Source organism: Podarcis raffonei, chromosome 1 (assembly GCF_027172205.1).
Source record: "Podarcis raffonei isolate rPodRaf1 chromosome 1, rPodRaf1.pri, whole genome shotgun sequence".
Classification (NCBI taxonomy): domain Eukaryota; kingdom Metazoa; phylum Chordata; class Lepidosauria; order Squamata; family Lacertidae; genus Podarcis; species Podarcis raffonei.
In genome coordinates, this window is record NC_070602.1 from 75,985,272 (window position 1) to 76,009,615 (window position 24,344).

At 44.9% G+C, this 24,344-nt stretch overlaps 1 protein-coding gene across 5 annotated transcripts in view; it reads left to right on the forward strand.

The window, feature by feature from the left end:
* The first annotated feature begins 1,863 nt into the window (after positions 1–1,863).
* Positions 1,864–24,344, forward strand: part of CHID1 (chitinase domain containing 1) — a 106,399-nt gene continuing 83,918 nt past the window's right edge. For 2 of the 5 annotated variants that reach the window (XM_053394579.1, XM_053394589.1), the window contains exons 1-8: positions 1,864–1,997; positions 3,020–3,202; positions 13,236–13,382; positions 13,845–13,994; positions 14,571–14,703; positions 16,944–16,988; positions 19,070–19,176; positions 20,381–20,442. In XM_053394579.1, the coding sequence (XP_053250554.1) occupies positions 3,200–3,202; positions 13,236–13,382; positions 13,845–13,994; positions 14,571–14,703; positions 16,944–16,988; positions 19,070–19,176; positions 20,381–20,442 (647 nt within the window). In that variant the 5' untranslated portion in view covers positions 1,864–1,997; positions 3,020–3,199. The other 3 variants (XM_053394562.1, XM_053394551.1, XM_053394571.1) reach the window with 3 other exon arrangements.

Here is a 24,344-nt window from a genome sequence, read left to right on the forward strand (position 1 = left end):
AATGGGGTAACTGTGCCCCTGAAGGACCAGGTGTGCAGCTTGAGAGTCATTCTGGACTCACAGCTGTCCATGGAGGTGCAGGTAAATTCTGTGTCCAGGGCAGCAGTTTACCAGCTCCATCTGGTACGCAGGCTGAGACCCTACCTGCCCGCAGACAGTCTCGGCAGAGTGGTGCATGCTCTGGTTATCTCCCGCTTGGACTACTGCAATGCGCTCTATGTGGGGCTACCTTTGAAGGTGACCTGGAAACTACAACTAATCCAGAATGCGGCAGCTAGACTGGTGACTGGGAGCGGCCACTAAGACCATATAACACCGGTCTTGAAAGACCTACACTGGCTCCCAGTACATTTCTGAGCACAATTCAAAGTGTTGGTGCTGACCTTTAAAGCCCTAAACGGCCTCGGTCCAGTATACCTGAAGGAGCGTCTCCACTTCCATCGTTCTGCCCAGACACTGAGGTCCAGTGCCGAGGGCCTTCTGGTGGTTCCCTTGCTACAAGAAGCCAAGTTACAGGGAACCAGGCAGAGGGCCTTCTTGGTAGTGGCACCTGCCCTTTGGAATGCCCTCCCACCAGATGTCAAAGAGAAAAGTAACTACCAAACTTTTAGAAGACATCTGAAGGCAGCCTTGTTTAGGGAAGCTTTTAATGTTTAATAGGTTATTGTATTTTAGTGTTCTGTTGGAAGCCATCCAGAGTGGCTGGGGAAACCCAGCCAGATGGGTAGGGTATAAATATATTATTATTATTATTATTATTATTATTATTATTATTATTATTATTATTCTGTCCACACACTGTGCTCCCAACTTTACCTCTCCTCGATTCCCCTCCCTCTGCCCACCATCTGTCATCAAGTCTTTCTCTTTTAATCTAGCATCGGGACACTTGCTGTTAGATGAAGTCCTCCTATGTACTTGTGTATCATACCTTGCTTTCTGCCTCTGCCTCCAGGTGCTGTTCAACCCTTTGCTTTCTATAATCTCAGGGGTGGTGGAATCTGTGATTGTCCAGATGTTATTGGGACTCTAGCTCCCATGAGCTCCAGCCCTGCTGTCAGGGATGATGGGAGTTGGAGTTGAGCAATGTCTAGAGGAGCATAGGGTCCTACAAAGAAGAGTTTGGATTTGATATCCCGCTTTACCACTACCCTAGGGAGTCTCAAAGCGGCTTACATTCTCCTTTCTCTCCCTTCCCCACAACAAACACTCTGTGAGGTGAGTGGGGCTGAGAGACTTCAGAGAAGTGTGACTAGCCCAAGGTCACCCAGCAGCTGCATGTGGAGGAGCGGAGACACCAGATTACAAGACTACCGCTCTTAACCACTACACCACACTGGCTCTCAAACTGCTACATCCACACTCAGCTGTCCATTTCAATTTGAGAAACTGGTAGCTATTGTGCTCTACAGACTGTGGTTGATCATATTGGTAAGAGAAAGAAACTGTGCCCACATGCTCATGTATATACCCACTTAATTGACAAAGAAACTGTGCCAATCTGTTTGTTTGTTTGTTTGTTTGTTTGTTTGTTTGTTTTTGCCAACCACAATGTGTGAATGTGAGAGTAACATTTCCACATGTTGTTACTATGGGTGCTTGCTTCAGGGACCACAGCGTTCTTATGTCTGAAGAAAAGAGACTGGCTGTTAGGACCTTGTGCTGATGCTACCCACCTGAGGGGAGCCTGGCAGACTGGCCACTGTGTCCTCAGTGATGATGTTGCCGGCCTGAAGACTGACCATTGTGATCTCATAATGACATTGCTGGCCTGAAGACTGGCCATTGTGACCTTCTGCTGATGCAGCCCACCTGATGAAAGCAGACTGGCCTCTGTATTCTCATGCTGATACTAGTTGTGAAGACTAAGCACTGTGATGTGCTGCTGATACAACTTGCCTAATGAAGAGAGACTGGCCAGTGAGGGAATGCAGGAGGGAAAAGCCTTGCTGAAGGCAAAACAATTTTGCTGAAAAAGGGGACAATGATGTCTACAGGTGGGTTTATTTGTTTTAATTTTAGGTTCTGTTCTTCAGGACTAAAGAGGAGAAGCACAGAGACCGTAAAGAATGAGGGAAATGCAAATGCTTCTGAGGAATAAGGTGTACATGATCTAGAACATGGAAATGCATAATTCCGCACATCCTCTCTACTTTTCTCCCCTGGCAAGCTGTATTATCGCATGCATTATCCCATAGATGAACATAGACAGAAGTCCAGTGGAGGTTGGTCCTTTAGGACAAATGGGGCACTGCCCCACCAAAATCATTCTGTCAGCCTCCACCTTCTTACTTGCATCCAGTCCAGGGAGGTAGCACTGGTTGTCAGTCTTCATCAATCTCAGTGTTGCCTCTTGCAGGGCAGCTTGTAAGCACATGTTCCCAAATGTCCTTAAGATTCACCTTCAGACCACCCCACTGAACCCAAGAAGGTTGGAAGTAGAGCACATGTGGACAGCATGCACAGGAACATTGGCTGGTATACATGGGCTATGCCCTCTCTCCACTGAACAGGGCTATGGTTGCTTTTTGAATGCCAGGAACATGCACTTTCCCTGCAAGAGAAGAATTTATCTCAAGGGTGGATATCTTCATGTATCTCAACAATCTTGGTAACCATTGCACCAATGGTGTTGAACCTGTGGCCCTCCAGATGTTTTTGGACCACAGTTCTCATAATCCCTGGTCATTGGCTATGCTGGCAGGGGCTGATGGGTGTCAGAGGCAGACAATATCTGGTGGGCTATAGGTTCAACACCCCTTGCAGTACAGGGAACCTGAGTAAAGTAAGAGTGAAGGTGCTTACAGGCTGTGAACCATGATAGCATCAAGTACCCTGCCATCCTTAGAGTTCCACGCTGAGGCTAGCTAAAAGGAGACAAAGGGATCCCTAAATATATACTGGCGCTTACCACTTAAGATACAACACAGGCAGCAAAATCAGGCCAGCGTATGGGGTGGAAATATTAAAAGAGGGAATGGGAAACAAAACACATAAGGTTCCCAACTTATCACACCAGCAGGGCGCCTGTGCCTTGGACAACTGCCCAATGGACAGCAGAAGAACAAGCTCCAGCTCTATGTGAAGAATCCCATCACCTCTTGTATGCATAAGCTGTCTGTCTATCAAGAAGCTAGCAAGGATACAAGAGCAAGTAGGTTGGCAGCCTCAAAGAGGAACAACCAGCAGCATCCTGAACATGGTATGTGTGGTGTTTGCCCTCCTATGTGTGTGACATCATACTGGGTTCATAGGGAAAGGGTTAACTAATTGTAAAATGACTAACCAATGGGAACCCAGGGGGCAGAGTTAACTGTGTATAAGGTTTAAGCACAGAGGGGTTTTTGAGTGAGTTAGAGTTAGAGTTAGAGTTGAGAAGACAGTTTGGAGTTAGAAGAGACAGAGAAGATAAGTCTGTGGGTTGGGCTAGTCTGGTGTGAGAGAGCAAGAGAATTTGTTAAGAGGAGTCAGTCAAACAGTTGAGATAATCAGCCAGAAGGTATTAGGAAGGTATAGGTTGGTAAAGAAACTGAAGTTAAGATACTGACAGGAATATTATCTGAGAAACCATAAACTTGTTAATGTTTGTAAAATAAATTTGATGTTTTTTTGGTTCACTTTTAGCAACTGACTGGACTCAGTGTTTTACCAGAGAGTAACTGATTGGTGGCAGCGGGGAAGCGAGCACAGTGATGGCACAGGTGATCAATAGACCGTTAAACGTCCGGGGACCTTGTGTGATCCCCACAGTATGGGAGATTAGCAGCTAAACCTAACAAATGCATATTATTGCTAGTTAGCATGAGAAGGGAGTAATGCCACAGAGCTGTATTGCTGACAGGCAGATATTCAAACCATAGAAATACAGTTGGTAGAGTTGGCTCTGTGTGATGTAATTTCTCCTCGCCTAAAGAGGAAGGAGCAGATAGTACTTCCTGTCCCTCTCTTTTCTCTCTTCCTTTGACCAGCATTGAATGCAGCCTTTGCTGTGAACCAATGCTTCATTATAAAGTAATTACATTTTATTTTTAAACTTACTTTACAAGTTGTTGCTGTTATGTACTGAGTTGAATAGGATCCAAAAGGCAGCAGTCTGATGGGTCCTTGAACAATGCAGCAGTATGACTGCTAACCCTGACACTCTCGTCTCAGACAACGGGACTGCATTTACGTCAGGAGAATTCCAAACCTTCACAGCGCAGAACGCCATCCGTCACATCCGTTCGGCGCCATTCCACCCTGCCACCAATGGCCAAGCAGAACGCATGGTGCGGACCACCAAGGACACCCTTCGCCGCATGACGCAAGGGGATTGGGAGTACCGCCTTGCCACATTCCTTCTAGCACAGCACAGCACCCCCAGCTCAACAACTGGCCGGAGCCCCGCTGAACTACTAATGGGTCGGCGCCTTGCAATCAGATTGGACCGCCTTCACCCCGATAGAGCTCAGGATGAGGTAGTGGTGGGGGAAGGCAGGAACCCCCGGACCTTCGAGGCCCAGGACCCAGTGTACGCAAAGAATTTTGGGGCAGGCCCTGCATGGGTACCCGCCACAGTCACCAGGGTCACTGGCCCCGTGTTGTACGAGGTGCTAACAGATGGGGGGCAATGCTGGCGCCGCCACTGCAACCAGATACGGCGACGATTCCCGGGAGAAAACCAGGAGGAGGAGGACAGGTCAGAGGAGTCCCAAGGGAACAGTGGGGCAGTGAGGCCCATAGAGCAGCAGGGGCAAGCAGGAGAGGCAGAATCAGTAAATACAGAGAGGACCCGTGAGGCCGAAAGGACACCGGAACCAGAACCACGACTGAGCGAGCCGGTTGCACCAGACCAAACAGCCCCATCACAGCCAGCATCCATGGAACACGAGCCAGAACCTGAACCCCGGACCAGGGAACACCCCAGGCCGCAACGCACACGTAGGCCGCCGGTGTACCTTGAGGACTATGAATGCGACCTCCCGGGCAGGACTGGAACTTAGAGGGGAGGGGTGTTATGTACTGAGTTGAATAGGATCCAAAAGGCAGCAGACTGATGGGTCCTAGAACAATGCAGCAGTATGACTGGTTGGCAGGAACCACCCAATCATGCTCCAGATAAAAGTGAATCCACAACCTGATTGGCTTACAGTAGAATTCCGGAATTAGCCAATCATGTGCAGCCCATTGTGTAAATAATGTATATAAAGCAGATACTTTGAGGGGACATTCATTCATTCCTCCTCACCACTATGAGCTGAATAAAGAGCATGAAATCACTTTGCGACTCTGAGTGTATTTCAGTTGCCTTGTTCTTTGTTTAGCAGGGTAAGAAGCGGGAAGCCAGCTTACTTGGTTAGCTGGACTTGTACCAAAGGAGACTTGGCAGCCTAATTCCTAATTTTGCTGCCAAGGATGGGATTTTTAAACTCTCACACATGAGCACCTGGAAGGGTAAATTGCATATATATATCTCCTCTCCTACCATGGGCATAGACGGGGGGGGGGCAGCTGCCCCCCATCAAGTAAAACAATAGAAATACTTAACTGACCAATCACATCGGTTCTGCCCACCAAAACAGAAGTCCTGCCCCCTCGTAACAAAAATCCTGGCTACACCCATGTTTCCTACTTATTCAAAGCTACCACACACCTTGCTGGTGACAAGATGGGCCTCTCTCCTGGCCTGCATGGAACAGAGTGTGGGAGAAGATTGGTATCTGTGGGAGAGCAGCCTATAGAACAAATGAGCAGCAGGCAGCAGCTGTAGCACAAAGTCCTTGAACAGGTGAGGAGATGTGAACTGAAAGTAAGCACCTGAGTGCTGGTGGTTTAGTGTCCTGGAGGGATGTGGAGACTACAGTGATTGAGACCTTGGGGATTGTACTTGAACTGTGTATGTGCAAGAGTAGCTTCTTCTGCTCTATGTGGTGGGACTGTGATCCGGCAAGGCAAAGTGTTTGGTCAGCAATTGCAGTGGAGTGGGTGCCGGCCCTGCGTGAGAGGAACTGTTCCTACCATTCCAGGGAACAGAGTGTCCCAGCAATGCTGTTTGGGTAAGAGGAAGTATTCACATATAGCAGAGTGGTGGGAGGGAGAAAATGGGAGGCAGTTGTTGCAAAGATACCCTGTGACAATTTTGCTTCGTGCTCTGTATGGTTTTATTTAGGGCTTTTGCAGACTATTATATGCCCCGCCCTGTGATTAATGTGCTGAAAGATCTTAGGCTGCATTATCTGATATCTCTGCTAGAAAAAGGGAGATTTCTTGTACTTGTATCACACCATAGTTTAAAAAACTACTATTATTATTAGTAGGTAACAGCACAATTCTAACCAGTCTACTCAGAATTAGTCCTATTGGAAGTAAGTGGCAATCTAACACTGCCAAGCATTGCATTTTCTCAGGTACAAAATATTTTGGTCTAAGTGTTGACAAAATATATTGTTTCTGCAACAATTAAGCAGCCAGCCATGAAGCATGAATCAGAACTGTGAATACTCTGAGCCTAATGTAAAGTTAAAAATTCAGCACAAATCATTTTATTTTATTGTATAATTCACTTCACTTCTACACAGCTGCACTGGACACAAACCCCCACTTTGTGCCTGTTAAAAATCTGATTCAACCACTCCTCCTTTTCTGAGATTTCTTTAGGCATTTACTGTCTAGCTTTGTTTGCTACATAATAGCTAGAAACCTCCTTTAAAACGAAAATAAGGAAGCTTGAGATTTTCAGGAACCACATTCTGTTTCACTTCTGTACTTGTGTGGAATAAACCCAGCCCTGGGTAAGATATATGCAGAAATCTGCATTTATGGTGCAGGCAAAGGAGATAATGGACTTCCATGTTTATGTTCATATTATGAAACAAGGATACTCTACCTTTGAATACTTGTGTACAAATGAAATTTCTGCATGTGAAGTTTTATTTTAACCTCCACCACAATAACTACTACAGCAAGGCAAAACGAGAGAAAAGAAAAAAAGCTCACGCAATTCTTAAAAGGAAGAAAATTCTGTCCATTTATATTTATCTACCCAGATAACCATCAAGACAGCAAATCTGCGCTGCTTGCTTGGGAGGAAGCCCCGTTAGTTACTTCCGAGTAAAGGTCAACATTCTTGGATTCAGGGAAATAAAGTCCAATAGCGCTTGTGGAAATCGATCAGAAACCGCCATGTTCGAACATGGCTCTTTAAGAGATGCCTTTGGGATGTTCTCTAATTTGGAAGGAAACCCCGCGGAAATTGGCAAGACTTGCTTGAGAACGCAGCGAGCTTCCTTAGACCGAGTCTGATCTGCATTTCCCACGCCAGCCTTTCCCAAACTGGCACCCTCCAGATGTTTCCGACTACAACTCCCATCAGCCCCAGCCGGCTGTGAGTTGTAATACCAAGAACGATGTGGAGGGCGCCAGGTTGGAGAAGGTTGGTGTACCCTAGCAGAGGTTCAGTAAAGCTTCAATATTTCTCGGGTGTGTGTTTTCTACCTGGACTTTACGTCCGAGGAAACAGGGGAACGGGCTCGTGCGCTCCCTTGCCTTGCAGTCCTAAATATCCAAGGAAGAAAGGGAAGTTTGTGATTGCGATGTTTGACCGCGCGATTATCTGCACGAGGCATAACTCTATGCTCCCTTTCCCTGACACAGGAGTAGTCCTGCTTGTTTCAATGAGTTTCGCGCGCACAAGATTGCCGCCCGCAACCCCAAGCGGGGCTCAGGGCGCCCCTGCCTCTCTCATTTCTCGCCTTGTGAGGGAAGAAGCGCTCTCCGGCAGCCAAGGCGGCTCCTTTAAAAGGCGTGCGCCACGCGGCTCCCGAGCCGCCGTTTTCACTTCCGAGTTGAAGCAGATCCGGTTTGCAGAGGGAAAACGAGGGCACGAGCGCGAGTCACTGACAAGGTGGGAGGGGAGACCGAGAGGCAGCCTGCGCGCCCCCCGCCCGCCCCGCGCTCTTCCCCTCGCCCTGGAGTCAGCTTTGGGGCTGCTGTCACGCGCCTCTGATTAAGCGAGCGCGGGGCGGGGAGCGAGCCGCTTCGGGCTCCTGCGCTAAAGCGGCGAAAGGCGGGAAAGAAGATCGCTGGGCTGCTTTGTAATTCGGGTGCAATTCCGTCTTGCTTTCCGCAGGCGGCCGCCTTATTTAAGACTGGAGGGGGGTCGGGGGTGGACAGCGGACGCCTGTGTCCTTCCCGTCGCGTTTCATCTCCATTTATTCTCTCTGCACCCTCGTCGGCATCCGACACTTTTCTCCCTTCCTGATAGGCTTTGTGTCGGTTGAGTTCCACTTATGCACTCCCAGCTCACAAGCCACGTTCGCTCGTCTGTAGCAGCTGCCACTGCTTCAGCTTGGGACTGGCAATCAGCCCCCCCGCCCCTTGAGGCCAGATGAAGCGACTGCCACCTCTCTTCCCATTCTCGGTGTAAATCTTCCCTCATCCCATCCTCCATGGTGGGGAGCAGGGGGCCATTTGGGAGTCCATCTCAGGTGCCAAAGTGTCTTGGGCCAGCTGTGCTCACAATTACTGAAGTAATGAAATAAACAGAGCCCTATTGCTGGATCAGGCCAAAGGCCTGTCTGGTTGGACAATCTGTTCTAAGAGTGGGCAGCTATCCAATGCCTGTGGGAGGCTGGCAACTCGCTTGGTGATTCCCAGCAGCAGGTATCCAGTGGTATACCTGTACTGCTTCTGGTCCTGGAGGTAATGCACACAGCTATCACACCTTGATAGCTTTATCCTTCTGGAATTTGTCCAACCCTGTTTTAAAGCTGTTGAGATCTTTCACTATACCTAGTGGGCTCAAATGCCATAGTTTAACCATGCTCTGTGTGAAGTACTTTTGTCTCTCCTTGAACTTCCATCATGCAGCTTCATGGATTGTTCCTGGGGAACAATCTATTATGGGAGAGGGAGATTACCCATAGGAGAATTGTCAGAACCCCATGATAATTATGGTTGCCCTGAACAGGACAAAGTATTCCAAGTGCAGTTGCACCATAGATTTGTATAATGGCTTTATTATTATGTTGACAGTTTTATTTTCAATCCCTTTCCTAATGATTCCTAGCATGAAATTTGCCTTTTTCACAGCTGCCATGCACTGGGCCAGCATCTTAATATCGCTATCCACCATGATTCTAATTTCTCTTACCTTGTCAGTCATTATCAGTCAAGACCCCACACTCATATTTGTGTGTGTGTGTGTGTGTGTGTGAGAGAGAGAGAGAGAGAGAGAGAAATCTGGCTCTTTTGCTCCAATGCACATCACTTCACAGTTATACATTGAATTGCATTTGCCATTTTAATATCCATTGACCCAGTGTGGAGAGCTCCTTTTGGAGCACCTTGCAATCCCTTTTTGTTTTAAACACAGTGAACAATTTGGCATTTCCAGACAAAGCCACCAGAATGCTTACCCCTAAGTCCAGATCATTAATGACGAACAAGTTAAAGAAGTGCAGGTCACAGTATCAATCCTCGAGGAGACCCTACTTTTTACACCCCTCACTCTGTCCATATGCTTTTTGACACACCCGGAGAACTCAAAAAAGTTAGTGAGGCAGAACTTGTCCTCACAGAAGCCATGATGTAAAGGTAGGTGAAGTGAGAGGAATATGGTTTCCCACTTTGCCTGTAGACATAACTGTGAGGGGAAAAGACACTTGAAGTGAAGCAACATGATTAAGGCTGCAATCTCATGCACACTTATTTGAGAGTAAGTCCCCATTGAACTAGTAGACGTGCATAGGATTACACTGTAAGAGTAAAGTCTCTGCGGAAAAGTGTTCATGAATAATATTTGTAATGCGGCTGCTGGGTTGGCGAGTGGGGCAGCCTGATGGCACCGTATTTCACTGGTCCTGAGAGCACTGCTGCACTAACTGCCAGTGAGCTGCCGGACCCAATTTATTGTTGTTAGCTGCCTTGGGTGTGATTCATGGTAAGGTGAGAGATGAATATGTATAATAAATCCCTTCAGCAAAATCCTCGTGGATTTTGTTCTCAGGCATAATTTGTTTACTTGGATTGTTCACTGTCAAATAACTAAATTCATCCTGTCTGCCCCCAATATTATCTCTCAGCCTAAACTTCTGTTTTCAGATGCCTTGTTTATCTGTTTACTGAAGTGTATGTACATTAGTAACAATTACAAAACATATTCTGAAAGTGCAGGGGAACATCATCTGTAGGGTGTCTAGAATGCATTTCTGTGGTGGGCAATGGAATAGGAATAAACATTAATCATGTCGAGTTTGGGCATGGGCCTCCGCTTGCACAATGAAACTTCCCTCACCCCAATCTATTCTCTGCAAAGGTGGAGGAAGAGGAAGTTCTGGTGCATGAACAACAGCTTTCTATGTCCCTATGCTTCCCATGCGCCCCTCCCCCGTAGAATTCTTGCTTTTCTCATTTGCAATTTCATGCATATTTAAAGTAAACTAAAACTCATGGGTTGTATCCAACAAAGGTGGTTCTTTAGTCTATCAAGGTTCATACTGTCTACAGACTTTCAGACAAGGGTATTTCTCAGCCCCATATGTAGAGGCCAGGGGTTACACAGGAACGTAGGAAGCAGTCTTCTGCCTAGTCAGGCCATTGTTCCACTAGCCCAATATTGTCTACACTGACTGGCAGCAGCTGTCCAGGGTTTCAGACAGTTTTCTCATTGCCCTACTTAGAGATGCTGGGGATTGAACCAGAGACCCTGTGCATGCAAAACAGATGCTCCATCACTGAACTTCAGCCCTTCCCTGAATACTTCCATTGTTTTTAGATAATACACATGTGGTGTAGCAGGTGTATTGGAAAGGGCATTTCCACCTCTCCCATGAAGGAGATAATGTCTTTTTTGTAGTAGTGTTTGAAATTGACATATTAGCACTTTTGGTAAAAAAATTATTTAAAAAAATTAAACATCTGATGACTTGCTAGATGGCACCTTTTTGCCAATCAGATTTAATCGCCTTAATTAACTGATTAATCAGCTAACAGTTGCAAGTCTTCATTGAGTAGTATCTGATGCCCATAACAAAGTCAGGTTAGTCTGTTGCAGCAAAACCAACACTCTTATGGTACCTTCAAGGGTAACAAATGTAATTATTTCATTGATTTGTGACCAGGAGGGCTACACAATTTCTGAGAAGAGGCTTTAAAGCTATTGAATTTGGCAAGCAAGCATGACAGGATAATTTGCAGCTAAAACAAGCTTGTTTTATTTATTAGTTGTATTATATGCTAAAGAGCAGATAAATTTTCTCCTTAGGCTAATGTTGGATACATTAAGGATGGCCCTGGCATTCCCAGAGTAATGGCCTCTATAAATTTACCCCAGCCTCACCTAGTTTGCTTTGGATAAATTAGAATGTAAATACTTTGGAAGCAGGGTGGGCATTGCAACCACCACTAATTATATGTCTTAAAGAGTGCATTAGAGGCACCATGTACAGTACATTTAGGAAAATTACACTCTGATGGGCTGTTTTGATATTACACTATAGAAACTGCAGTTGTGTCCCATGTAGTGTAGGAGTTGCAGGCAAACATTCTTTCCTAACAATGACAAATGTTAATTTCCCCCTATCAGCTGTTGTTGTTACTTTATTTATAATTATTACATTTATTACCCACCCTTCACCAATTAAATTTCTAAGCCACTCTTCATCCAGAGAACACAGGGCGGTTTACAGTATAATCCCTCCCCCCACAAATACCGTAATAACAAACAAAAACTTCATCACCCCTCCCCAACAGTTTAATAGGCCATTAATTATCGTATTTTTTGCTCTATAAGACTCGCTTTCCCCCTCCTAAAAAGTAAGGGGAAATGTGTGTGCGTCTTATGGAGCAAATGCAGGCTGCGCAGCTATCCCAGAAGCCAGAACAGCAAGAGGGATTGCTGCTTTCACTGCGCAGCGATCCCTCTTGCTGTTCTGGCTTCTGAGATTCACGTGCGCCTTGTGGTCTGGTGCGCCTTATAGAGCGAAAAATATGGTAATCAAAGGCCTGGGAGAAGAGAAATGGTTTTTTTCCTGGTGCCTAAATATATGAAGGGACGCGGGTGGCGCTGTGGGTAAAAGCCTCAGCGCCTAGGGCTTGCCGATCGAAAGGTCGGCGGTTCGAATCCCCGCGGCAGGGTACGCTCCTGTTGTTCGGTCCCAGCGCCTGCCAACCTAGCAGTTCGAAAGCACCCCCGGGTGCAAGTAGATAAATAGGGACCGCTTACTAGCGGGAAGGTAAACGGCGTTTCCGTGTGCGGCTCTGGCTCGCCAGAGCAGCGATGTCACGCTGGCCACGTGACCTGGAAGTGTCTCCGGACAGCGCTGGCCCCCGGCCTCTTGAGTGAGATGGGCGCACAACCCTAGAGTCTGTCAAGACTGGCCCGTACGGGCAGGGGACCTTTACCTTTACCTTTAAATATATGAAACAAAGGTGCCAGTCAAGTCTCCTTGGGGAGAGCATTCCACAAGTGGGAAGCCACCATAGTAATGGCCCATTCTTGTATTGGCATCCTCTGGATCTCTCATGGTGGTGGTGGGGCACATGAAGAAGGCCCTCAAATGATGATTGCAGAGTCTGGATCAGTTCATATAGGGAGAGGTGGTCTTTGATCTTAACAGTTGGGAGGGAAGGAGGTGTTCTTTCATGTATTTGGGACCGAAGTCATTTAGGGTTTCAGACACTAGATTGAGCATCTTTAATAATAATAATAATAATAATAATAATAATAATAATAATAATAATAATTAATAATAAATATTTAATAATTAATAGTAATAATTTTATTATTTATACTCCGCCCAACTGGCTGAGTTCCCCCAGCCACATTGAGCCCGGAAATGAACTGGCAGCCAATGCATTTCGGTTATGAATATACAAAGTTGCCTTAAAGCAGGAGAGGGGAGCCTGTGCATCAAGGGCCATATGCTACCCCCAACCTAATTTAATGCATTTGGCAAGGAGGGGAATACCAGGGAAAGGGAATGGCAGAGAAAGGGGGCTCAGGGGTAAAGTGGGTCAACAACATTTGGAGGGTCGCAGGTTTCCCCATCCCTGGTCTCCAGTCCACTGGCACTGGGTCTCTGTGGCAGACTCCCCTCCTCCTTTCACTGAGATCCTTATTAAATTTACAGAACCTGCCATACATGTGCTCTGCCACTGAAGAACATTCCTTTGGCAACAACGACTCTTCTTATTCTCAAGTAGGGTTGTCGTCTCACAACAAACTCCTTTTTATTTTTTTATCTTTCTCAATAAAGAAATTAGAGGTGACAGGACTAGCTCAAGCTGTCATGAGATGGATCACAATCAGCCTTGTTGTGTTTGCCCTGGCTTCTCAGGTGGCTAATGCTACGTTGTCAAAGACAGATACCAAAAAAGCTGCCTCAAAAACTCTGGAGGAAAAGGTAGGAGAAGCTGCTTCATTGCTTGGAATTTTTGCAAAGATTCATATTGAACGCTCTGGTGGATTTTGTACTCTGACCTAGTGGTGTTAACATTTGCCTATAGGGTGACTGAATATTGCAAAAATGAATTGGAGCCAAACTCCCTGAACTACAGTATCCCTGATTCATGTGTAAATTGGGTGGTGGATATGACTCTAGTTTTAACATGGGGCTGGACAGGGGGCAAAGGTGGGTGGGATGGTTGAGTTTGTTTCTCTTATCTACACACCCCTTTACATACCCCATTCCACATCGTACTGTGCATGTGAATCAGGCATCATTAAACAAGACTGGCTGCTTCCATCATATCTGGGGTGCAATAAAATATGAATATATTTACAGTGGTATTTCGGAGTAGACTGCTTCTGAACATGGATGTTTTCTTTAGTTGTTATTACATCTACAATAATGGTTTGTTGGCAGACTCACTATTCAGATAAAAGAGTGCAAGACCGTGGCCTGGTTTCTACCGATTTAAAGACGAAGGATATTATCCTAGAGTACAAAAGCTACTGTGCTAAAAAAGCACGAGAACGACACTTTGGGGGAGATGTTTTGGGCTACATAACGCCTGTAAGTACTGAGAAAATGAAAAAGTTGGGATTCAGCTAGTTGTAGGAATGCTGGTATCTGTTGCATGGTTTGTGGCTTTGTGTGTATATACAGTATTTGGGTTTTCCCGCTCTCTCTTTCGAATAAAATTTGGGGCTTGATCTACCATTAGACAGAGTAGGGTAGTTGCCTCAGGTGACAGGTGCTTGTGGGCAACAGGGGCATCCTTCCCACCAAGCCCTTTCTTCCAAGCCACCTGGCTATCCCCCATCCCCCTCTGTTGCAGAGCAGATCTGTGTGTGCCAAACATGTAATGAACCGTCTAAACTATTGTTGGGTGCAATGCAGAGGACTTTTGGAGCTGTCAGTATTTAATTAAACTACAACTGCCTCTCCAGTACATAAAAGTGGCCTAGGTGGTGAGGAACAAGGTCATATTGTCCTTTGCCTCAAACTGCAAAATATATTGGGCTAGCTGCTGGAAATGGAAGTTCTGAGCTGAAATTGGGACCATTGACCTCTTCCCTGCATTTAATACAATTCTAGGTGGTTTGTGATGGATTTTGCCCTAATACCTTTTCCTCCTCCCTTTTCCAGTGGAACAGCCATGGCTATGACATTGCTAAGATATTTGGAAGCAAATTTACGACTATCTCGCCAGTCTGGTTACAGGTGAAGAGAAGGGGCAAGGAGAGGTTCCAGGTGACAGGGCTCCATGATGCTGACCAAGGTTTTCTTTTGTGCTTGATATCCCATGTCCCATGATCTGTGTCTAGTGCATTTGCTGTTTGGCTTTCCAGGGTTAACAAGCATTTTGTGATGCTATACAATGCTTTCCTTCCATGGCAGAAAATTTGGTAGAATAAATGGATGCATTCTCTATAACACAAAAGTATGCTTTAACTCTGTCATAATCCAGCATGTTGGCTTGAGCTAGGAACTCCCAATTATAACTCTGATGCTGAATTCATTCAGAGGCAAAAATTATTCCGGCACCTTGAAGTTAAACAATTTATTGTGATGCAAGTCTTTTCAGGCCATTTCCTATTTCATTGGATGCATGTAGTAGCAGACAATAAAAGCTAAGAGAGGTGCATATACAAGCGTGCGTGTTAACAGTGAATGCCTGAGAAATGTGGTAACTTTGCTATTCCTGTGCGAAGTCTCACCATCCATGAATTTTGAGAATATTTGCAGTCTGACAGTCCTGCTTGGGATCCCCCCCCCATTAAAATATGTTTGGTATTTCTGCATACGGTGGGTTTCACCTGAGCATCTTGATATCTCTCACTTGTGTCTTGGTGATTCTGTTTTGGCTCTGTTCCTGTTGAAACTCAACCACCTGAGACTGCTGTTAAAAGGAGCAAGTAGGGCCTGCAACAAAATGTTGTTGTCATAGACGCAGAGGAATGGAGGGAGGAACCAGCTGGGGAACCACCAAGGGAAGAAGGCCTAGAGTCCCAGGAGAAGTGATGGGACAACAATGAGTGGTCAGACAGAGAAGACTGGGAAGAGATGTAGGAAGTGGAAGAAGTAACAGGGCTTGGTGAGCTGGGAGAGTCTGTAGCAGACAGAAATCAAGAATCAGAAGCGTAAGCTGGTGAGTGGGACTGGAAAAGGCAGAGATGAGTCAGGCTGGTGAAGAGTGACATGCGCCTTCTGTTCCTGCTGCAACAAGCTCCACTCTCCCCTGTTTCCTAGAACCTGGAGATGCATGAAAAAGGTGGAGGAGAGATTGACTGCACGCAAGTGCAGTCTCCCATTGCTTGGAAAAAGCCCTGGAGAGGAGGAGACAGACAGCTATGGGGAGGCAGGGACCTTTAGTATCAGCAATTTCATGATTTCATCCACCAGGAATGAGCTCCTGTGCTCATTAGGCATGACACTGATGCAAGTCAGTGGAGACTGTGTTTTTGCTAATAAAGAATGAACTCCAGCTTTAAACTTTGTGGTTACTGACAGGCATGCTCTGTGACAATTGCAGTAGGGTGTGCTCCTGTTCTAGTTTCCAGCCACTCCATTTCATTCCATTCCCTACCCCTCACTCATCCAGTCAGTCAGCAGTTTGTGTCCACAGAGTCTACTTGGTTTTTGGGCTGTTTGGTTCCCCTCTCTCTAAAAGTGCTTTTGCACTTCTGCAGACTTGGGGTCCCCCTGCAAGTGTGCTGATACCTCACACATCTGAGTGTGATTCTGTTTTGGCTGCATTGCAGCAGTCTCCCCTAAAGTGAACAGTGACACAAATGCATCTCTGAATTCTCGGGTAGTCACAAAATTTGGCAGGGATTCTCGGCATTCATATGTGAATGTTGATATTTGCAAACTTCCACGGTAACATAAAATTTCCCACTCTCATACAACACCCAATGGGGGAAAATACTGTTTTACAAATTGATATTGAGACATAATACAACTTAAAAACAGAGAATGTATATGAGTCAACCTATTGAAATTAAGGAGATCCAGCCATTATTTGCTTATGCAGCCATTATTTGCTTATGCACAGCCAACCATTTCCAGCTGGTGGTCAATTTGCATGATGCTGCATGTGAGATCATTACTGTCTGTAGTGACTTGGCAGTAAGCAATCCATCAGGAGCTGTAGGTTGGCCCAGTGGTACCCAGTGCTTGAAGGCTGATGCCTTGCAGTGAGGAACCTTGGTATGCTGCTTTCTGCTTTGAATAATCTCAAAGCTGTGTTAGTGTTTACTTTCCTGAATGGGCCAAATGCAAAAATGACCAGGGTGAGTGGAGCATATGCGCATATGTGTTATTCTGGGCTGACAACACATGGTTGCTTAATGGTTAATACATCTTTGGTGGTGTAGAGACCATTGATTTTTATATCATGATCCGTGTAACCATTATTTCTTTGACAGTCACAAAGTAGAAAAATTATAAAAGACATATTTGTGTTTGAAAATGTGGCACTTGTGATTCATATTTGGTCTTCATGTTTTCTATTAACAGGTTGGATGAAAGAAGTGAAGAGGAATGCCAAAAACATCAAAATAGGTGACTTTGTAGAAAAGCTTCCATATTTTGCAGGGGGTTGGGCTAGGTGACCCTCAAGGCCCCTTCCAAGTCTACAGATCTATGATTTTTAGTTCCAATGGGCCTTGGCTCCTTATTGCCCTCGTGTCCTGCCTGCAGTCTTTCCATGGGCCTTTAGTTGGAAGACAAGCTGCTGAACCAGATCCAGTAGGGCCCTTAACGTTCGTAATTTTTGAAATGTGAGTTTGGCACAAATTGAACCCATTCTTGTAGGGCAACTCCGGAAGCATTAATTTTAATTGTGTCATACTATTCTGGGTTCCTGCACTCATCTGCCTTAGCCAAATTGTCCCAGTCATTCTTTATAATGACTGGGTCTGTTTTCCTGCTGCCTTTTTAGTTGGGAAATTGTAATCGACTGCTGGGGATTCACAACAAAATGCTGCCAGTGTTAACAGAAGTCAGTCAGCCTGGAACAAGAATCTTGTAGTGCAGCTTTGGGGATCACCAGGGTGGCGATGGAAGGATTTCAGGAATGGGGAAAGGAAAAATTACACCCCTCCTCCATTTCCTACCCTCCTGAAATCTCTGCTTTCTCACTGATAGGTCCCAGACCACCCTAGTTGTACATAAGAGGAAATGCAGATCAAACTAGTTGGCAGGTTTTTCTTTCTTTTCTTTTTTTAAAGCAAAGGAGTAGGCTTTCTGCCCTCTCTCTTTTTAGCACAACTGGAAAATTGTATTTTGCAAATCCCATATATCACACATTAAACAGCAGGAGGGTGGAATGAAGCAGCAGGTCTATCGCCACTGTAAAAGCCCTGAGCAGGGTGTGTGTGGACTCAGCTATGCAGCTGCAAATAAAATGTTTTAAGTGTGTTGTAAAGTATAGGGATGCGGGTGGCACTGTGGTCTAAACCACTGAGCCTAGGGCTTGCTGATCGGAAGGTCAGCAGTTCGAATCCCCGTGACGGGGTGAGCTCCTGTTGCTTGGTCCCAGCTCCTGCCAACCTAGCAGTTTGAAAGCACATCAAAGTGCAAGTAGATAAATAGCTACCGCTCTGGCGGGAAGGTAAATGGCGTTTCTGTGCGCTGCTCTGGTTCTCCAGAAGTAGCTTAGTTATGCTGGCCACATGACCCGGAAGCTGTATGCTGGCTCCCTCGGCCAGTAAAGCAAGATGAGTGCCGCAACCCCAGAGTCGGTCATGACTGGACTTAACTGTCAGGGGTCCTTTACCTTTATCTTTAAAGTACAATATACAAATGTGGCACTAGATGGCAACAGTGAGCTATGGCAATTTCAATGCATTTTTCAAAACTTTTTTTTAAAAAAGGCATTTTCACATTTTTTATATGTGTGTAGATTCTACCTGTGTGTGGGATGCTCAAATATGTCCTTTTTTGTTTCACAACCTCCATGATGGGGCAGCGGGCGGGCCGGGATCAGACCCCTTTCCACAAAATGGACAAGCATTGGATCCTTGGCTAGCTCCCCTCTGCCCTTTCAGCACCTCATTCCAGTGCCTTACACTGGCATCAGCTGTAGCTTCCTACCCACTTACACTTGTTGGGTTCTGCTGTTTATCTTGCCCAGAAATCTATTTCCCATGGAAGATTAAGGGAAGAATATGTTCCTACACAAAATTTGCTTAGCTTCTCCTTTCTCCGCACCCCAAAATTTGAGGTAAAAATGGCATGATTTGGAGCCTCAGTGCATATGGGCAGCCACATGGAACTCCAAATGTTTATGCTGAAAGGGAGTGTTGGCCCTAAATTTGCTATACTTACAATAAAGGTTCCACATACCAGGGATGGAAGACTTGTGTCATCTAGATTTTGTTAGGACTGCAACTCATGTCACCCCTGACCATTGGCCGTGGTGACAAGGGCCGATGGAGCCCAGCAACAGCTGGTGTGGTCACAGTTTCCCCATCCTCGTTATATATTTCTGCCTGAAGTACATTAATAAGGATAGAACAAGTTTTAGTGGAGAAGGGGTGGAATACATATTTCGAGTGAGCATGCCACAGCAGTTTTCCTAATAGCGTAGAAAATTAATGACTCTTTCTAGTCTTTCTTTCTCCCTTTCTGTATTTTTTCAGTTCCACGAATTTTGTTTGAAGGCTGGACTTACCATGACTTTGAGAGTGTGTTTGTCAGTGAAGATGAGATAGAAGAGCTTTCCAGTAACCTGATCCAAATAGCCAAGGTATCTTAAGCTTACCTCTGAGAAATAAAGAGCCAGTATAATACCAGATATCAGTGTGGCTTTTAAAAATTGTCGATGACTGGCCTAGATGTCACAGACAGGTTTTATATATTACATATAGCTGTGAAGAAAGGAAGCTTGATTCCTAGGTGTGGAAGTAAGTTTGTAAATATGTTGTTTGTGCTCAATAGCATGTGGGTGAAAAGGAGGTGGGCTCAGTGCTGGCATGTTTAAACTCAGGGGTTGTGAATTGTGTTTACATAAAAGATCCCTAGGTGACACAGTGCATTTGTCATTTAGTCGTGGCCGGCTCTTTGTGACCCCATGGACTAGAGCACGCCAGGCACTCCTGTCTTCCACTGCCTCCCGCAGTTTGGTCAAACTCATGCTGGTAGCTTTGAGAACACTGTCCAACCATCTCATCCTCTGTCACCCCCTTCTCCTTGTGCCCTCCATCTTTCCCAACATCAGGGTCTTTTCCAGGGAGTCTTCTCTTCTCATGAGGTGGCCAAAGTATTGGAGCCTCAGCTTCAGGATCTTACTTCCAGTGAGCACTCAGGGCATACTGATATTTTATTTATTATTTAATACACCATGATTATAAAAAAAGACCTCAAAGCAGTTTGATATGATACTGCATTGTATACATGGGCAGCGTGGTTGCGTTTAAAATCCATAGCCTTATTTATAAAAACTGCATAAACAGCCATTTTACATGTTGGTGTCCGGTTAAGCAAACTAATGAAATAACAACGTAGCTTAAAACAAAATCAGTAAGCACAAGCATCTAATTAAATGGCAAAACAGCAACAGCAGAAAAAGAATAACCTACACCTGATCAAAGCATTAAGAAGCAAGGGTAGGATTCTTTTTATGAGATGTCTAAACTTTCAACATCATCAAAAGTAATAACCACGATGATATTTGTTCAGAATACAGTGGTACCTCCGGTTACAAACTTATTTTGTTCCGGATGTCCATCTGTAACCCGAAACTGCTCATAACAGAAGGTGCGCTTTTGCTAATGGCACCTGCTGCACTGCCAGTGCTCGACTTCCGCTCACATCCCGGGGCAAAGTTCACAACAAGGGGCATCTACTTCCGGGTTAGCGGAGCTTGTAACCTGCAGTGTTCGCAAGGAGGACGGTGCATAACACAAGGTTCCACTGTAAATTTACAATCTCCAATGTTTTCATTATTCTAGAATGAGAATTTTGATGGCTTTGTGGCTGAAGTTTGGAGTCAGCTAGGAAATCAGAAGCAAACGTAAGTCCAGGATTTTCAAGATGCTACTTATTTTTTATTTTTTATTAGTATGTCGAGTTTCACTGACGATTTAATAGGATTCGTTCAAAAGAAAGCATGCTTAGGAGTACTGTGTAAGTAAATTACGGTCAAGAATCTTGACAGAGTAGGTACCACTAAGGGTCTTTTCTGATGTTTACTGTTGTGTGGTGACTATTTCAGTGTATGCTGCACCAGGAAAATCTAGAGCACATATTAGGACTCCACAGCTGTGATTGTAGGAGTTGGGGTAATGGTTGCCTGGAAAGATGGTGTCTCTTGGACTCTCTATCCATGTAGCCTAAATATCCCTAAACAATAGCAATGTGAGAGAGACATATGCTGCAGTTCCTCCTGTAGGACCCTGAAATGACAGTCACCCCCCACTTTTCATGTGCAAACAGGTTACCAGTGGTTTTGTGGTTATCTGTGAAATCAGGTAACACGAGAAGGTGTCAAGCAAGAGAGTATGGGGAAATTGTTTTAAGCAAAACGATAAATGCATCGGCTTTCTGCCTTCTTTCCCACTGTCACATTGCCTCGTTTCTTCCCTACTTTTTGCTTGTCAGATCTGGCCCCAGCAATTCTTAACGGCAGAGACGCCAACAAAGAAATCCTAGGTGTTATAGTCAAGATTAGCATTGATCTCCTGATTGCTGTTTGTCCAACCATTTCAGGTTGCAAAAATGCCTGTCACCTTGCTTGAAAGAGTAATGTTGGTGGTGTCTGCTGATGCCAGAGAAAAAACAATCATTAAGTAACATAGGTGTAATCCCTTTGCCTTAATGTGGCTCTTAGACCTGACAGTGGGATTTTATCAAGATCACAATGTTTTCAAAAGCTGTTTTCAGGGAAGGTGAGCGATAGATTAACTGCATCATCCGTATAGTTAGATCATGCCAGTTCTTTGAGCGTGGGGTGGTGTTATTACCTTCTGAAGGGGGAAAAATGTACTGTTTTTGGAGGCAGGGAGCGAAGCTTGCTCAAGTTGTTGATAGGATTTGATTCGGGACCCCCAGTGTGGTGTGCAATAATACTCCAGACCTATGTAATCCTGAAACAAGGTCAGACATGCCAAACAAAATTAACCAGAAATTAAAAAGGCGAAGAAAGTATAACAGGTAAAACTTCACTGTCACAACTGGACACCATTGAAAGTCAGGTGAGTAGTAAAAATTTCTACTTTCATCTAATAGCCATAAGAGAAAGAGGACTTTGGGGCATGTGCCCTTTTTGTGCTGGGATCTATTTGCTAGCTAAGAAGCTAAACAGGAACAGTTCTTGTCTGGTAGAATCACTTCCCAAGCAAGCCCTTAGGAAGCAATACTGAAATCAGTCTCTAGAGCACCCCACTTTGCAGGGTAGTGGGAAGTTTCAAGATTTCCAATAGTTACCTGTGGTTGGTTTCCTTTGAATGAGGTCACAGAAGACTTGTGGCATTTTGCAGTATTTGCATGTATATGAGAACATAAGAAGAACCTGCTGGATAATGTCAATGGCCCGTCTAGTCTAGCAACCTGTTCTCACAGTGGCTATCCAGATGGGAAACCTGCAATCATGACCCAAGCACAACAGCACTCCCCGCTCTTGTGGCTCCCTGTAATGATACAGGTTGAGTATAGGTGGAAGTTTGCAATTTAAACATTCAAGCCGCTGTCCCAAAATTTGCCGCCACTCATCAGATTTCTGGGAGTTTGCCAGCACCATCAGAATCCTTACAGAGAGCAGTTCAGCCCTCTTGTCTTTTTCTCATTGTGATTCCAGCTGCAATGACAAGCTGCTTGTATTTACACAAGACTCTGAATTAGCACATTCTACTGCCTGGAGTCTATGGAGCTGACAAGCCTTTCCCTGATGATCATGTCAGTTTCACTGGAGTGCAGAGAGGGGAGATGGTGAAGGAAATCTGCATATATGAATGACAAGGCTTCCCTGCCCTGCTTCAACAAAGCTTGAAATATGAAAAAGCCGTACCCAAATGTGTACAACTACTCTATGGAGAGAAAAAAGATAACACATTTGTTCAGATGCGACACAAATAATGCAGGAAATGAGGTTGTAAATTCACATTCCCACATGGCTATCAATCTGTTTTAAAAACATGGAATCATGATACAAATTTGTTTAGAACTGCATTTCTGTATTTCATACGTGTGCATCAAAGGTAGGAGAGAGGCTCAGAATGCATGAAATCTATCTTAGTTACTTGAAATTGAGTTCAGAGCAGTTATATTTGCAGGGTTTCTGAACTCGGATCAATGCGTCTGGTTCCATGCACTCTGGGGGAGTGTTGGATGTGAACGATGACAGTCTCAACAAACGTTATTTGTTTCTAACCCTGGGCATGCTAGTTCATGTCATAATTACATTTAGAGGAAAATTATGTTCTTGTTTCCTACCCAAACAAAACTGGATTTTGCTGCTTGAAATATGATGTGCTGTTCTTATTCTTATCCACACAGTGGCAGTATTGTGATAATTCTGTTATTCACTGATCTTTTTAGAGGATCATCATTTTTTCTTTAGCCATCGCAAGTTAAGGGAGGGATCTGAAACTATTAGGAGGTTTATCCTGGATTAATGCCATCTCATTTCTGTTCCCAACATTTATATGCTGATGGTAGTAATCATCATGCTGAAGTGGTCTGAAAGGGAGAAAACTCCAGGTTAATTGGGCTCTGATTATTCTCTCTTTTTAAAATTTGGGATAAGTAGTCACGTAAACAATAGCATTAGCATTTTTTTCAAATTAGCCATAGACAGTGGAGTTCAGTTCTAAGTCACACAAATACTACTGACTACCTAAAACAGAAAACTAAGATGTGTTCCTGAAACACTCAAGGGATCATTTTCTACCATAATTAAGATTTGCTGATCTTATTATCAGTATTTAATAATCATGTACAGAGTGGATAGATCTAGAGAAGACTAAGGCTTCCAAACTTTAATAATAATTGTATAGAAGTGAAAGATCTGAATGTACAGGAATGAGCTTTCATTCTGGACAATTGTAGGGATTGCTATTAGAAGCCTTTTAAGTAAACTAACTGCAAGTAAGCTTGTTTCTTAGTAAAGAAAGCTTCAAAGACTGGACCTTGAGAAATCTGAACTCCCCTGGTGATTTGGTATAGTGGAGGGGTGTGGATGTTAGAACTGGCCAACATTTCTCGTTTCTTTTGTCCTGGAAATTGAGCAGCTTGTCTATGGCAAGATGTTGAGCTGGAGCTCATGGAGTAACTGCAGGTGAGATTCTTGAAACCCGCCCGGTGCATTAAAGTAGAAGTGGCAAAACTGGAAGCCTATCAGTTCCCCTCCTTTTTGAACCTATTCAGAGATGAAGAAGTCTCAACCATACTAAGCTAGGTTTTATTTTGCTGTTTGTAGTGGATAGAAACCCAAGCAGATTTGATTCCCTTCTCCTTCATGTGCAAGTGGAGGAAACTTAAAGGCTGCTCATGAAGAAGAGGGAAATATGTGAGCCCAAGGATTAACTGTGGTGTGTGCTCTTGCCACAGCTAAGTTAATCATATCTCTTCCAATCTGTGGATGTGCATTGTTTTTCTGTATTTAGGTTGCAGCAGTTGGATGCTGAAGGTTTTTGAGTCTTACCATTTTCCTTTTGCGAGCAGCTAGTTGCAAATGATACGGATGCGGGTGGCGCTGTGGGTTAAACCACAGAGCCTAGGACTTGCCGATCAGAAGGTCGGTGGTTCGAATCCCTGCGGCGGGGTGAGCTCCCGTTGCTCAGTCCCTGCTCCTGCCAACCTAGCAGTTCGAAAGCACGTCAAAGTGAAAGTAGATAAATAGGTACCGCTCTGGCGGGAAAGTAAACGGCGTTTCCGTGTACTGCTCTGGTTCTCCAGAAGCGGCTTAGTCATGCTGGC